The sequence below is a fragment of the Rhinopithecus bieti genome, unplaced genomic scaffold (genome assembly GCF_001698545.2).
Source record: "Rhinopithecus bieti isolate Rb0 unplaced genomic scaffold, ASM169854v2 scaffold_5273, whole genome shotgun sequence".
Classification (NCBI taxonomy): domain Eukaryota; kingdom Metazoa; phylum Chordata; class Mammalia; order Primates; family Cercopithecidae; genus Rhinopithecus; species Rhinopithecus bieti.
The window spans coordinates 1,752,257-1,766,903 of record NW_016805057.1 but is presented as its reverse complement, the minus strand read 5'-3'; the positions used below and the strand labels follow the sequence as shown (position 1 = coordinate 1,766,903).

The 14,647-nt window shown below is 43.5% G+C and overlaps 1 protein-coding gene across 3 annotated transcripts in view; it reads left to right on the top strand.

Moving 5' to 3' along the window:
• LOC108528966 (myb-related transcription factor, partner of profilin-like) overlaps positions 1–14,647 on the top strand; it is a 91,378-nt gene that overhangs the window by 51,844 nt on the left and 24,887 nt on the right. For 2 of the 3 annotated variants that reach the window (XM_017870998.1, XM_017870999.1), the window contains exons 3-4: positions 7,195–7,322; positions 8,329–8,499. In XM_017870998.1, coding sequence (XP_017726487.1) covers positions 7,195–7,322; positions 8,329–8,499 — 299 coding nt within the window. The remainder of the gene's footprint in view (positions 1–7,194; positions 7,323–8,328; positions 8,500–14,647) is intronic. The other variant, XM_017871000.1, reaches the window with a different exon arrangement.

Sequence of the window (14,647 nt, the reverse complement as noted above, 5' to 3'; positions counted from 1 at the left end):
TATTTTTTATATATAATATTTTAAATTTAGAGACAAGGTCTTACTACATTGGCCAGGCTGGTCTCGAACTCCTGAGGTCGAGTGATCCTCCTGCCTTGGCCTCCCAAAGTGCTAGGATTACAGGCTTGAGTCACCATGCCTGGCCAAGAATTTTCATTTCTAAAAAGATCATTCTGCTACCCTTAAATTTGCTATGTTTCGTTGGAAATAGAATCCTGGGTCAAAATGTCATTTTTCCTTAGAGTTTTGAAGGCATGGTTCCATTGCCCTCTCCTGATACCCGAAGTCAGTCTGATTCTTGATCATTTCTGTGTCATCTGTCCCTCTCACGGACACAAAACTTTACTATCTTATCTTTGCTTTCTTTAATGTCTTCAATGATGAAGTGGTTTGGTGTGGATATGTAGTTAACCACTGTGCTGGGGACTTGGTAGACCTTTTCCTTCTGGAAACTCATGATTGATAATGCTTAAACATTTTTTTGAATTATTACTTAGACAATTTCCCCTCCTTCATTTTCTCCATTCTCTTTCTGGAAACTTTATTCAGATGCTAATCCTCCTAAACTGATATTTTTCTTCTCTTTTCTTTTTTCTGTGTCTTTACCATTTCGTTTAACTTTCTTGGAGATTTTCTTACCTTTAATTTATAATCCTTGTTACCGAGTTTTTCATTCATGTTATCATATTTGTGATTTCCAAGAGTTTCTTTTTATTCTCTGAAATCTTTTCCCCTCACTAGCTTCTTTCTTTCATGATTGAATTATCTTCTCTTATCTCTCTGAAGGTATTAATACTTCTTGTCATTTTCTTCTTCCTGAATTGTTTTCATTTCCTCCTAGTGACTTTCCACATATGTCTATTTATTTTTGGTTCCCTGCTCTTTCTTTAGGATGGGGCATTTAGAAGACTGACTGGGATTTCTGTGTTATGAGTGGACCTTGTTGATTGATAGTGGACTTTGACATTGGGAGGCTCTAGCTGGGCAGTTTCACTGGGGAGTGTAAAAGCTAAATTGTATGCATCAACTTGACTAAGCTATGAAGCCTTGTTGTTTGGTCAAATGCTAGGCTAGGCGTTGCTGTGAAGGTATTTTGTTGATATGACTGACATCAACAGTCAGTTGACTTTAAGTAAAAGAGATTACCCTCAATAATGTGGGTGGGCCTCTTTTAATCAGTTGAAGACCTTAAGATAAACAAAACAAAACAAAACAAAATGGAGGCTTCCCAGAGAAAAGGAAATTGGCTTCAAGACTGTAACAAAGAAATGCTGCCTCAGTTTCCAGCTTCTTGGCCTGCCCTACATGTTTCAGACTCAAGACTACTTGAGGAGTCAACTCTTACCTGAGTTTCTAAACTGCTGGTCAGCCCTACAGATTTTGGACTTTCTAGTTCCCATAATCACATGAGCCAATTCTTTAAAGTAAATCTCTTAATATAAATACACATATATCCTGTTGGTTCTGGTTCCCTGACAGCCCTAACTGACAAAAGGAGTCCTGGCTGTCTGCATATTTAAGCTGTTTCTCTTGAGCCAGCCAGATTCCTTTCCTTTCCTTTCCTTTCCTTTCCTTTCCTTTCCTTTCCTTTCCTTTCCTTTCCTTTCCTTTCCTTTCCTTTCCTTTCCTTTTTTTTTTTTTTCTTTTCTTCTCTTCTCTTCTCTTCTCTTTCTTTCTTTCTTTCTTTCTTTCTTTCTTTCTTTCTTTCTTTCTTTCTTCCTTCCTTCCTTCTTTCTTTCTTTTTTTTTTTAGATTGAGTCTCACTCTGTTGCCCAGGCTGGAGTGCAGTGGTGCAATCTTGGCTCACTGCAGCCTCCACCTCCCTGGTTAAAAACAATTCTTGAGCCTCAACCTCCCAAGTAGCGGGAATTACAGGCCCACGCCACCACACCAGCCTAATTGTTTTGTATTTTTTGTAGAGATGGAGGTTTTGCCATGTTGCCCAGGCTGGTCTCAAACTCCTGGGCTTAAGTGATCCACCCACATCAGCCTCCATAACACACTCTCAATAATCACTATTATAAAAACACAACCATGACCTGTCCCCAAATCTTCTTCCCTTACTCTTCATTACTTTTCATAAATTCCCTAGAATTATCTCAGTCATTCTGTTCCAAACCAACAACACTATAGAACCCTCTTTGTCTTAGTCGATTGGTCCACAGATTTTTTTCTTTTCTTTCTTTTTAAAAGTCGTGTTCTTCATTTTTATCCCCTTTGTCACCATCATATTTTGGTCCTTTTATTGTCTCCCTTTGGATTTCTGTGTGTCTTCCTGACCCCATGGCTTTAGTTTCTTCCCTTTTAATTTATTCTGCATTTTACGGATGACCTCAACTTCCTAAAATAAGGTTTCTTCCATGTTGTTCTCCTTTGCAGATACTTTCATGTTAGCCTCTTGTTTAAGATGATGGACTGAGCACATATTGACTTCAAATTCCTTTCTTAAACCCCTGAAAATGACAGTAAAATGTTTAAAATAAATAAACCCATAAAGACAAACATCATCAACATTTTGAAAACTGTAAAGCAGATGGATGAGGGGTAACTGACTCACTAGACTTGTGAAAATTGAATTCTAAACCAGTGAGGGAAGTCTGTAAGTGACCTGATTTATACCACAAAGTCTCTGAAATGCTTAAAACTTGGAATCACAGGAAGCTTGGGCACTCACTGGCAATGAACATGCAGCTGAAAACTAGCAGATAGGTTAAAAGTCTGCATAAAAAGTCATTAGATTCTTAGATTCCCACCCCTACTGCACACAGCCCCTTCTCCATCACAGCAAACTTTCCAGTCTTTTGTAGGACTAATATAGTTTGAATATATGTCCGTGCCAAACGTCATGTTGAATTGTAATCCCCAATGTTGGAGGTGGAGCCTGGACGGAGGTGTTTGGATTATGGGGGCAGATCCTTCATGTCTTGCTGCTGTCCGTGAAATAGTGAGTGGAGCTCCTGGGAGATCTGGTTGCTTAAAAGTATGTGGCACTTGTCTCTCTTGCTCCTGCTCTGGTCATGTGGCATGCCTGCTCCCACTGCACCTTCTGCCATGAGTACAAGCTGAGCCATAACGCAAGCAAGAGGTGGTTCCAAGGTGTGTAGTTAGGTAATTGGAGTGAAAGGAGCAACTAGCTAAGGATTCATGTGGAGTCACTTTCAAGAACCAGAACTCCAGAGGGTCTTAGGTCACACTTGTAACTTTTCTTTTTTTTTTTTTCAGGTCAGGCAGGTAATATGCTGACATTGTAACAAGGTTTGAGGGTGGCACATTTCACACACATGTGTGAAGCACCCAATCATCGTCCTCATGAACTACAAAAGGATCCTTTTTTTTTTTTTGAGACAGGATCTCACTCAGTTGCCCAGGCTGGAATGCAGTGGTATGATTGCAGCTCACTGCAGCTTTAACCACCTCAGGCTCAGGTGATTCTCCCACTTCAGCCTTCTAAGTAACTTGGGCTACAGGCTTGAGCCACCATGCCTGGCTAATTTTTGTATTTTTTATAGAAACAGGGTTTCACCGTGTTGCCCAGGCTGGTCTTGAACTCCTGGGCTCAAGAGATCTGCTTGCCTTAGCCTCCCGAAGTGTTGTGATTACAGACATGAGCCACTGCACCCAGCCCACACTTACATCTTTAAGTAATTTAGCATCTGGACTGGCTGTAACAAAGCCCGGTTAGAGTCACACTCTGGTATCTGGTTGCTGTGATTTGAACGTCCCCTCCAACACTCATGTTGAAATGTATTTATTTAATTTATTTATTTATTGAGACAGAGCCTTCCTCTGTCACTCAGGTTGGAGTACAGTGTCATGATCTTGGCTCACTACACCCTCCGCCTCCCAGGTTCAAGTGATTATTCTGCCTCAGCTCTGATTACAAGCACATGCCCCCACACCGGCTAATTTTTCTATTTTTAGTAGAGACGGGGTTTCACCATGTTGGCCAGGCTGGTCTTGAATTCCTGAACTTGTCATCTGCCTACCTCGGCCTCCCAAAGTGCTGGTATTAAGGCATGAGCCACCTCGCTGGGCCTTATGTTGAAATTTAATTGCCACTGTGACAGAATTAAGAGGTGGGACTTTTCAAAGGTGATTAGGTCATGCAGGGCTCCACCCTTAGGAACAAATTACTGTTGTTATCATGGGAATGGGTTCCTGGTTAAAATGAGTTTACTCCCCGCTTGCCCTTTCTTGCTCTCTTGTGCTCTCTTACCCTTCCACCTTCCCCCATGAGATGACACAGCAAGAAGACCAGTACAGGATGCCAGGCCCATGCTCTTGGATGTTCCAACCTCCAGAACCATGAGCCAAATATATTTCTATTGTTTATAATTGCCCAGTCTGTGGTATTCTGTTACAGTAATGCAAAATGGGTAAGATAGAAAATTGTTATGGAGAAATGGGGCTGTTGCTATAACAAACACCTGAAAATGTGGAAACAGTGTGAACTGGTAATGGGTAGAGGCTGGAAGAATTTAGACGAAAGGCCTAGAAAAAGTCCTTGTCTTGAATGGAGCATTAAAAGCAATTCTGGTGAAAGCTCAGAAGAAGACAAGGGTTGTAGGAAAAGTCTGGAATTTCTTAGAGATTACCTAAGTTGTCATGATCAGAATGTTGGCAGAAATATGGATAGTAAGGGCTGAAACTGAGGAACAAGTACTAGAAACTAGAGTAAAGGCCATCCTTGGTATAAATTGGTAAAGAACCTGGCTGAATTTTATCTATGCCCTAAGCCTCTATGGAAGGTGGAATTTGAGTGATAAACTAAGATATGCGGTGGAAGAAATTTCTAATTAAAACATTGAAGGAGATATGTGGCCACTTTTAACCACATACAGTAAGATATGAGAGGAAAAAAATGATGTGAAGTTGGAATTTATAATTAAAAGAAAAGCATAAGTCACCATAGTGTCTGCAGAAAAGAGACAGAGAGAGAGAGACAGAGAGAGAGAGAGAGACAGAGACAGAAGAGAGACAGAAGCAGAATAAAAAGACTTTGAAGAAATTCAGCCTGGCTACATAAAGAATGAAAAAACATGTTGGGAGAGCAAACCAAGCATGTGGCCAAGTGACTGTTTGCTAAGTAGATTAATACGTGGATGGACGAGATCATCAAGACAATCGGAGAAAGACACTGAAAGCATTTCAGAGATCTTGGAGACAGCCTCTCCCATTACAGCCCCAGAGATCTAGGAGGGCAGAATGGTTTCAGGAGATAGGCCTGGGGTACCTTCCATGGACTTGCTGCTCAGAGCTGCCTCAGATCTCTGCTCCCTGCATTCTGCTGCAGTGCTCCTGGACTGCCCCAACCATGGCTCAAGCGGGCCTAGATACGTTTTGACCTGCTGCCCTGGAAGGAACAAGCCGGAAACCTTGGCAGCGTCCATGTGATTCTACTTCCGCAGACAAGCAGAATGCTAGAGTTGTGGGGGCATGGCGTCCTCCATCTTGATTTCAAAGGATGTTGCAGATAGCCTGGAGGCCTTGGGAGACACTTGTTGCAGGGGCGGAGTCACCACAGAAAGCTTCCCCTAGGGCATCATTAAATGGAAATGTGGGGTCAGAGCTGCCACAGAGAGTCTCCCCTAGGGTAGTGCTTACTGGGGCCATGAAAGCGGCCCAGTCCTAAAACCCTGGAACTGTAGAGCTACCAGCTTGCAGCACTTTAGAGAACTATAGGCACAGGACTCCAACCTGTGAGAACTGCTGGGCGGACTGAGTCCAACAAAGCCATAGGAGTTGGACTGCCTGTGGCATTGGGAGGCCCATCCCCTACCCCATTGTGCCCAGGATTCAGGGCATGGAATCAAAGGAAATTATGCTGGAGCTTTAAGAAGACTTGATGTTGTTCCCCTTGTTAGCTTTTGGACTTACATGGGACCTGTTGGGTCCATGTAACTTGTTAATTTTACAGGCTCACAGCTAGAGAGTAATTTGTCTCAGGATGAATTGTGCTTTTAGGCTCACCCATATCTAACTTAGATGAGACCCCGGACTTTGGATTTTTTAGTTAATGCTGGAATGAGTGAAAAATTTGAGGGCTGTTTTGATGGGATGAATGTATTTTGTATGTGAGAAAGGCATAAGTTTTGGGGGACCAATGAAGAATGCTAGTGTTTGAATGTCCCCTCCAAAACTCATGTTGACATTTAATTGCTGTTGTAATGGTGTTTTTTTTTTTTTTTTTTTTTTTTTTTTTTTTTTTTTGAGATGGAATCTCTCTATGTTGCCCAGGCTGGAGTGCCATGGTGCGATCGCAGCTCACTGCAACCTCCACCTCCCAGGTTCAAGTGATTTTCGCACCTCAGCCTCCCGAGTAGCTGGGATTACAGGCACCCATCACCATGTCTGGCTAATTTTTTTTGTATTTTTAGCAGAGACAGGGTTTCACCGTGTTGGTCAGGCTGGTCTTGAACTCCTGACCTCAAGTAATCCACCTGCCTCGGCCTCCCAAAGTGCTGGGATTACAGGCATGAGCCACTGTGCCTGACCAGGAGTGGGTTCTTGATAAAAGCATTTTTGGTCCCCTCTTGTCCTCTCTTCCTCTCTTGCCCATCCACCCTCCAGCATGGGATGAGGTAGCAAGAAGGCCACCTGACTTCGGACTTTTCATCCTCCAGAAATGTAAGAAATAAATTATTTTTCTTTATCAACTACCCAGAATACTACCGTGGTATTCTGTTATAGCAACACAAAACAGACTGACACTAGCAGAATTTCTACAAGATCTTTTTAATTTTGCTTTCATTACAATTTCATTTTGGCTTTTGACCCTTGCATCTAGAATAGGCTTGGCCTTGCTCCAGGGAACATGCCATCTTGGCCTGACATACTTCACCTTCCCAACTTCCGTCTTCTTTGTCAACTACCCACTCCGAAGTATCCCTGACTTGCCTCCCTTGTCTTTGTTCCTCCTAGTATGTTTTGTTTTGTTTTTTGATGCATGGGCCATGACAGAAATCTACTGAGGTGAAGGGGAGTTGAGGAGAGACTCATTGTTTTCAGCAAGACGGGTAGTTATTGAGGAGAAATTAGAAGGCATCAACTAACTGAATGTGATAGGATCCACATTCCCACCACAGGAAATGAGACAGATTTTTAAATACGGCTAAGCAGTGTAAGTATTCAGGCAAAGTCTGACAACTAAATATGTAGTGGGCTCTAATTAGATGGTTCTTCATTTGTCTCTAGGAAAAGGACTGAAGAAAACAGACAGTGAGATTGATCCAAAAACTCCCATGTATATACAAACACATGAAAAATGTCACCAAAATGTTCATGGCAGCTATGTTACAGTTACATCAGGGATGGGATTTCAGGTGAGTTTTACTTTCTTCTTATACATTTATGCATTACATTTTTAAAATATGAAAATACATATAATTAGGAAAATAAGCTATTTTCATTGAGAGGGAGGAAAGTTTATTAATATAGAAAGAGGAAAAAAAGAGATCCAAGACTGAGGATAGGCACAATAAGCGCTTCAATCAGGGATTCAAGAAAATGAAAGCAGAGGTAAAGGCAGGTTGGATTATTCCGCACAGGCAATCAGATATCAGCAATAGAAACTGACGGATTGAAAATTTGGGAATCCCAGTCATGGCAGCCAGTAAGTTGTATAACACTTTTTTTTTTTTTTTTTTTTTGAGACAGAGTCCTGCTCTGTTGCCCAGGCTGGAGTGCAGTGGTGCGATCTCCGCTCACTGCAACCTCCGCCTCCAAGGTTCAGGCAATTCTCCTGCTTCTGCCTCCTGAGTAGCTGGGACTACAAGCATGCACCACTATGCATAGCTAATGTTTGTATTTTTAGTAGAGACGGGGTTTCACCATGTTGGCCAGGCTGATCTTGAACTCTTGACTTCAGGTGATCCACCCGCCTTGGCCTCCCAAAGTGCTGGGATTACAGGCTTAAGCCACTGTGCCTGGCCTAACACATTTACGGAAACTAAAAAAAAGACACCCCTGGCTGGGCGCAGTGGCTCACGCCTGTAATCCAGCACTTTGGGAGGCTGAGGCAGGCAGATGACCTGAGGTCAGGAGTTTGAGACCAGCCTGGCAAACATGGTGAAACCCTATCTCTACTAAAAATACAAAAAAATTTAGCTGTTCATGGTGGCACACCTGTAATCTCAGCTACTAGGGAGGCTGGGGCAGGAGAATCTCTTGAATCTGGGAGGCAGAGGTTGCAGTAAGCCAATATCACGCCACTGCACTCCAGCCCGGGCGACAGAGTGAGACTCCGTCTCAAAAACAAACAAACAAAAACAAAAAAATGACACCCCCATCAGCCACCACTCAACTCACTGTCCTGATAACTTTGTGCAGTGCATGACATCTACAAGTGTACAAGATGGTACTGGATCGAGTGGGGAAGATAAAAAGTCTGGCAGGAATGTGAGAGAGACTGGGAAGAATTGGCTCAATATGATAATGGAGTTCAGAGAGCTAAATGAAGTTCTGAGAAGTCACTGTTTTAAATGGCTTAGCCATGTGGAGGTGAGAAACCCCAAAGATGTTCCAGTTATCTTTTGTTGCTTTACAAACCATCCTGAAATTTAGTGGCATAAAATAACAAACATTTTATCGCACTCATGATTTGGGGAGTCAGGAACTTGGGTGCGGCACAGCAGAAATGGCTGACTTATCTGTGCTCCATGATATCTGGATCCTCCACTAGCGTGGCCTGAGTAGTTGGAGATGACTGAGATATCTTTACTGGGGCCATATGTCTGAAACCTCCTTTCTTCTTTTTGGGATATCTGATCGGCCTAAGAAGTTTAAGTTGTCTCTTTCACTCAGGTATAGTGCCTGGGCTGGGGTGGCTGGAATGGTTGAAGGCTGGCCGGCCTCACTCTGTCTCTCTCTGTCTACAAAGGTGGTTTCATGGTGGCCACAGTTCTTACATGGTAGGTGGTTTCCCCCAGAGTGCAAGAGAATCCCAGCAGACAGCATATCCATGGGTGTAAGGAGAAGCTGCAAGGCTTCTTATGACTGTGTCAAAAGTCACGGTGTCACTTCCACCATATTTATTGGTCCATCAAGTCACCAAGACTATTCCAGATTCAGGAGGAGGATAGGAACAGATTGATCTCTTTCTTGATATAGAAAATACTATGAGCACACATGAAGAAAAGGAATTTATTGTGGCCGTCTTGAAAACAAGCAACCAGGCCAGGCATGGGGGCTCACGCCTGTAATCCCAGCACTTTGGGAGGCTGAGACGGGCAGATCACAAGGTCAGGAGATCGAGACCATCCTGTCTAACATGGTGAAATCCTGTCTCTACTAAAAATACAAAAAAAAACTAGCCGGGCGAGGTGGCAGGCACCTGTAGTCCCAGCTACTCGGGAGGCTGAGGCAGGAGATTGGCGTAAAGCCGGGAGGCGGAGCTTGCAGTCGAGCTGAGATCCGGCCACTGCACTCCAGTCTGGGCGACAGAGTGAGACTCTGTGTCAAAAAAAAAAAACAAAACAAAAAAAAACAAAACAAACAACAACAACAAAAAAAACAAGCAACCAAACTGGTGTTGATAGGAATTATCCAGAAAGGTAGGAGTGGATTTTGGGGATTGATCCAGAGGGAATGAGGAGTCTAGACTCTACAAAATGGCAAGATTGGATAAAATATACACTACTTGGGTGACAAGTACACTGAAAGCCCAGACATCACCACTGTACAATTCATCCATGTGCAACCCGGAACCACTTGTACCCTTATAGCTATTGACATTTAAAGAAAATCTTTTCTTAGTGGCAAGAATTTTAAATGTAGGAAAGCTGAGAGAGGCTGGTAAATAAGGGGCTTGAATGTTGCTTCCGAGTCTTCTTACTTCTCCTGCCCTACCGTGATTCGGATATGGTGATATGGCATGTTTGTTTCCACCAAAGCTCGTGTTGAAACCTGGTCCCCAAGGTAGCAGTGTTGGGAGGTGAGGCTTAGTGGGAGGTGTTTGGGTCATGGGGGTGGAGTGGTCATGAATGGCTTGGTGGTGAGTTCTGCATCTTACAGGGCTGGGTTAGTTATGGGGCAATGGATTAGTTTCTAAGAGAGTGAGTTGTTATAAAGCCAGGATGCCACTCGGGTTTGGTCTCTCTTTTCTCGTGCCCACTTCCCCTTTGACCTTCTCTACCATGTTTCTTTTTCTTTTTTTTTTTTTTTTACGGCGTTTCCCTCTGTCACCCGGGCTGGAGTGCAATGGTGCGATCTTGGCTCACTGCAAGCTCCACCTCCTGGGTTCAAGCAATTCTCCTGCCTCAGCCTCCCGAGTAGCTGGGATTACAGGCACCTGCCACTATGCTCAGCTAATTTTTTGTATTTTTGGTAGAAACAGGGTTTCACCATGTTGGCCAGGCTGGTCTCAAACTCCTCACCTCGTGATTCGCCCACCTTGGCCTCCCAAAGTGCTGGGATTACAGGCATGAGCCACTGTACCCGGCCCCCTCTATCATGTTTCGATGCAGCACAAAAGCCCTCACCAACAGCTGAGCAGACGTTCTTGCTTCTTGTACAGCTTACAGAACCGTAAACTAAATAAACCTTTTTAAAATAAACTACCCAGACTCAGGTATTCCTTTATAGAAACACAAAATGGACTAATACAAGCCCTCTTTTGCTTCATGCTTCAATCAGGCTGAGCCTCTTCTGGTTTCCTAGGTTAGATTATGTTCCTAACGAATCTAGCCAGGAATATTTTGTTAGATTGGGTTCTTCAAGAAGTAGACTTCAAGAAAAGATTAGGCACACAAGAGATTTATCAGGAGAAATCCCCATGAAGGATAAAGAAGAGGAAAAAAGAGAAGGCAAGGGGAGCTTTCAGATCATAGGCGAATCTAATATCTAATGCTTGTGAAGAAGAGGGGCAAGGAAGGAGAACTGGAGAAAACAGCCTCACATGCAGAATCTTTTTTTTTTTTTTTTTTTTGAGACAGAGTCTTGCTCTGTCACCCAGGCTGGAGTGCAGTGGCGTGATCTCTGCTCACTTCAAACTCTGCCTCCTGGGTTCATGCCATTCTCCTCTCTCATCCTCCTGAGTAGCTGGGACTACAGGTGCCTGCCACCACGCCCGGCTAATTTTTTGTATTTATTAGTAGAGATGGAGTTTCACCATGTTAGCCAGGACAGTCTCGATCTCCTGACCACGTGCTCTGCCCACCTCGGCCCCAAAGTGCTTGGATTACAGGTGTGAGCCACAGCGCCCGGCCTCATGCGGGATAATTTTTTAAAATTTCAGCAAGGTTGACAGGGAGTCGTTGAGCCAAAGTTGCCCATTAAAGGAGTCCTTCATCTTGCAGGAATGGGCCTGCATTAGTCTCCCTGCCTTGCTCAGTCACAGACTCAGAGCATCTCCCAAGAAGGATGGCCTTGGCATGAACCCAGGGCTGAGTCCCCGCTGGCGATGGTTGGAGCCATCAGTCAGTTGTACTCCCTGAAGCAGAAGATCTGAGCAGTGTATTATAATGGCCACCTCAAATACAGAATCTCAGCAGATAAGACATTGTCTCATGGAGAAGGCATAAATGGCCTCTCTGCATACATTGTACCATGATGCTCTGTATCAATCAGGATTGCTTTTAGCTGCAAGTAATAAAACATGTAGTCAAAAGTGGCTCAAATGAACTGGTATACCTTTTTTCCATGGAAGTTTAGTGATAAACAGTTGAGTTCCTTGATTTTGCAGCTCAACCATGACAAGATTGCTATGTACAATTCCCTTGGTTTTTCCCTTATACTTGCTTCTTCGTAGTTGCATGATGTCTGTAGCATCTCTAAATGTCATATCCACACTGAAAGCAGCAATAAGGGGGAAGCATGCTGGTAGTATAGCCACATCAGTTTCCCTTTATTGAGAGATAAAAGTCTTCACAGACACGCTGTCCTCCTTAGAGTTCTACTTAGATCTCATCTGGCAAATATGGATTATATGGCCATGCTCGCTCAAGGAGAGAATGGGAACACTGGAATAAAACTGCCAAGTGGGTGTAGAAAAATCTTCATCCACTGCCCTGGCTGGGGACATGACTGTCTTGAATAATATTGTATGAACATTATCAGAATCAAACTAGCGTTGCTTTTGTTTAAAAAAAAAAAAAAAAAGGCCAGGCGAGGTGGCTCACACCTGTAATCCCAGCACTTTGGGAGGCTGAGGTAGGCGGATCACCTGAGGTCAGGAGTTCAAGACCAGCCTGGCCAACATGGTGAAACCCTGTCCCTACTAAAAATACAAAAATTAGCTGGGCGTGGTGGTGTGCACCTGTAATCCCAGCTTCCCGGGAAGCTGAGGCAGGAGAATGACTTGAACCCTAGAGGTGGAGGTTGCAGTAAGCTGAGATTGCACCATTGCACTCCAGCCCGGGCAACAAGAGTGAAATCCATCTCAAAATAATACTAATAATAAAGCAAAAAATAAAACAAAGCAAAAAAACCTGAAGGCCAAGGAAAGCCATGAAGAGGGGTTTCTCATGCATAAATGCCTGTTAACAAAAACTATTACAAAAGACTGCAAAAACCACAACCTTCCACAGAGGCCATTGCAATCTGACACAAAAAATACTTGTAACAAAAAATACTTCTGTGACTGGAACGCTTATTCTGTTTTATAGAATGAAGTGTTGCCTCATAAAAATTTTTCCTTTTTTTTTTTTTTTTTTGAGATGGCGTCTAGCTCTGTCACGAGGCTGAAGTACAGTGGCGTGATCTCAGCTCACTGCAGTCTCCGCCTCCTGGGTTCAATTGATTCTCCTGCCTCAGCTTCCTGAGTAGCTGGGATTACAGGCACACACCACCACACCCAACTAACTTTTGTATTTTCAGTAGAGACAGGGTTTCACCATGTGGGCCAGGATGGTCTCGAACTTCTGACCTCATAATCCGCCCACCTCGGCCTCCCAAAGTGTTGGGATTACAGGCGTGAGCCACCGCGCCAGGCCTTTGTTTTATTTTTCAATTTGAGATGGTATCTCACTCTGTCATCCAGGCTGTCGTGCAGTGACACAGTCACAGCTCATTGCAGCCTGGAACTCCCAGGCTCACGTGATCCTCCCACCTCCGTCTACTGAATAGCTGGGACTACAAGCGTGTGCCACCATGCCTGATTAATTTTTTAATTTTTTGTAGAGATAGGGTTTTGCTTTGTTGCCCAGGCTGGTCTCGAACTCTGGGGCGCAAGTGATCCTCCCGCTTCAGCCTCTCAAAGGGCTAGGACTATAGATATGAGTCACTTCACCTAGCCAACCAATAAAATGTTTCTATAAAAAATGAAAATATGTAATAAACAAACAAACAAAAAATATTTCTTTGAGGACATCTGTCCAGCAACTGCCTGTACCTCCTAGGACTGGCATCACAGTCTTTATTGATACTTATAGCCAAGGATAGTTATCTCAAAACAATTATGTAATCCTCATTTTTCCTTTAAAATCCTTTGTCCTGGCCGGGCGCGGTGGCTCAAGCCTGTAATCCCAGCACTTTGGGAGGCCGAGACGGGCGGATTCACGAGGTCAGGAGGATCGAGGCCACCTGGCTAACACGGTGAAACCCCGTCTCTACTAAAAAAAATACAAAAACACTAGCGGGCGAGGTGTGCGGGCGCCTGTAGTCCCAGCTTACTTGGGAGCTGAGGCAGGAAATGGGCGTAAACCCGGGAGGCGGAGCTTGCATGAGCTGAGATCCGGGCCACTGCACTCCAGCCTGGGCCGACAGAGCGAGACTCTGTCTCAAAAAAAAAAAAAAAAAAAAAATAAATAAATAAATAAATAAATAAATAAATAAATAAAATCCTTTGTCCTTACCTCCCTGAATATGCACATGGTTTACTATGATATGTGTACTTCTATTGCAATGCCTTATTCCTACATAAATATAATTTTCCTCTAGAAAGCCCCTCTCTGTTATTTAGGTTGATAATTGGGAGTCTATCAGTAAGGAGGAAGAAGGGAAGAGATATTAGATAGGTGACTAAGAATTTGCCTTCTCAGGCTGGGGGCAGTGGCTCATGCCTGTAATCCCAGCATTTTAGGAGGCTACGGCGGGCAGATCACCAGAGGTCAGGAGTTTGAGACCAGCCTGACCAACATGGTGCAAACCTGTCTCTACAAAAATACAAAAAATTAGCCAAGTGTGGTGGTGCAAACCTGTACTCCCAGGTACTTGGGAGGCTGAGGCAGGAGAATTGCTTGAACCCAGGAGGCGGAAATTGCAGTGAGCCAAGATCACATCGCTACATTCTAACCTGGGCAACAGAGCAAGACTCCGTCTCAAAAAAAAAAAAAAAAAAGTAAAAGAATTTGTCTTCTGCAATGGAGCTTCTAGTCTCACTCCTGACCTGTTTAACAGCAGCAGAAGTCTTAAGGTCTGCAGTGTTCCTCAGAGCCATTCAGTCAATCAGTAATTATTCAATAGAACTATTTTCCTGAACAGTGTTAGGTGCTGGATTCTGGGAGAAACAACTGCCAATCCCTAGCAGAACTTAAATAGTACATTTATACAGCTTTTAATATAATACAGGGCCTAGTGAGGTGCAAATTTTTTAAATAATGAATGAACAAGGCAACTCTGATGCAATAATTATGCAAAGCAATGAGAAGTATTATAAGGAGGACTCCATATTTTCCCCATTTTCTCTTTCTTTTTTTTTTTTTTTTTTTTT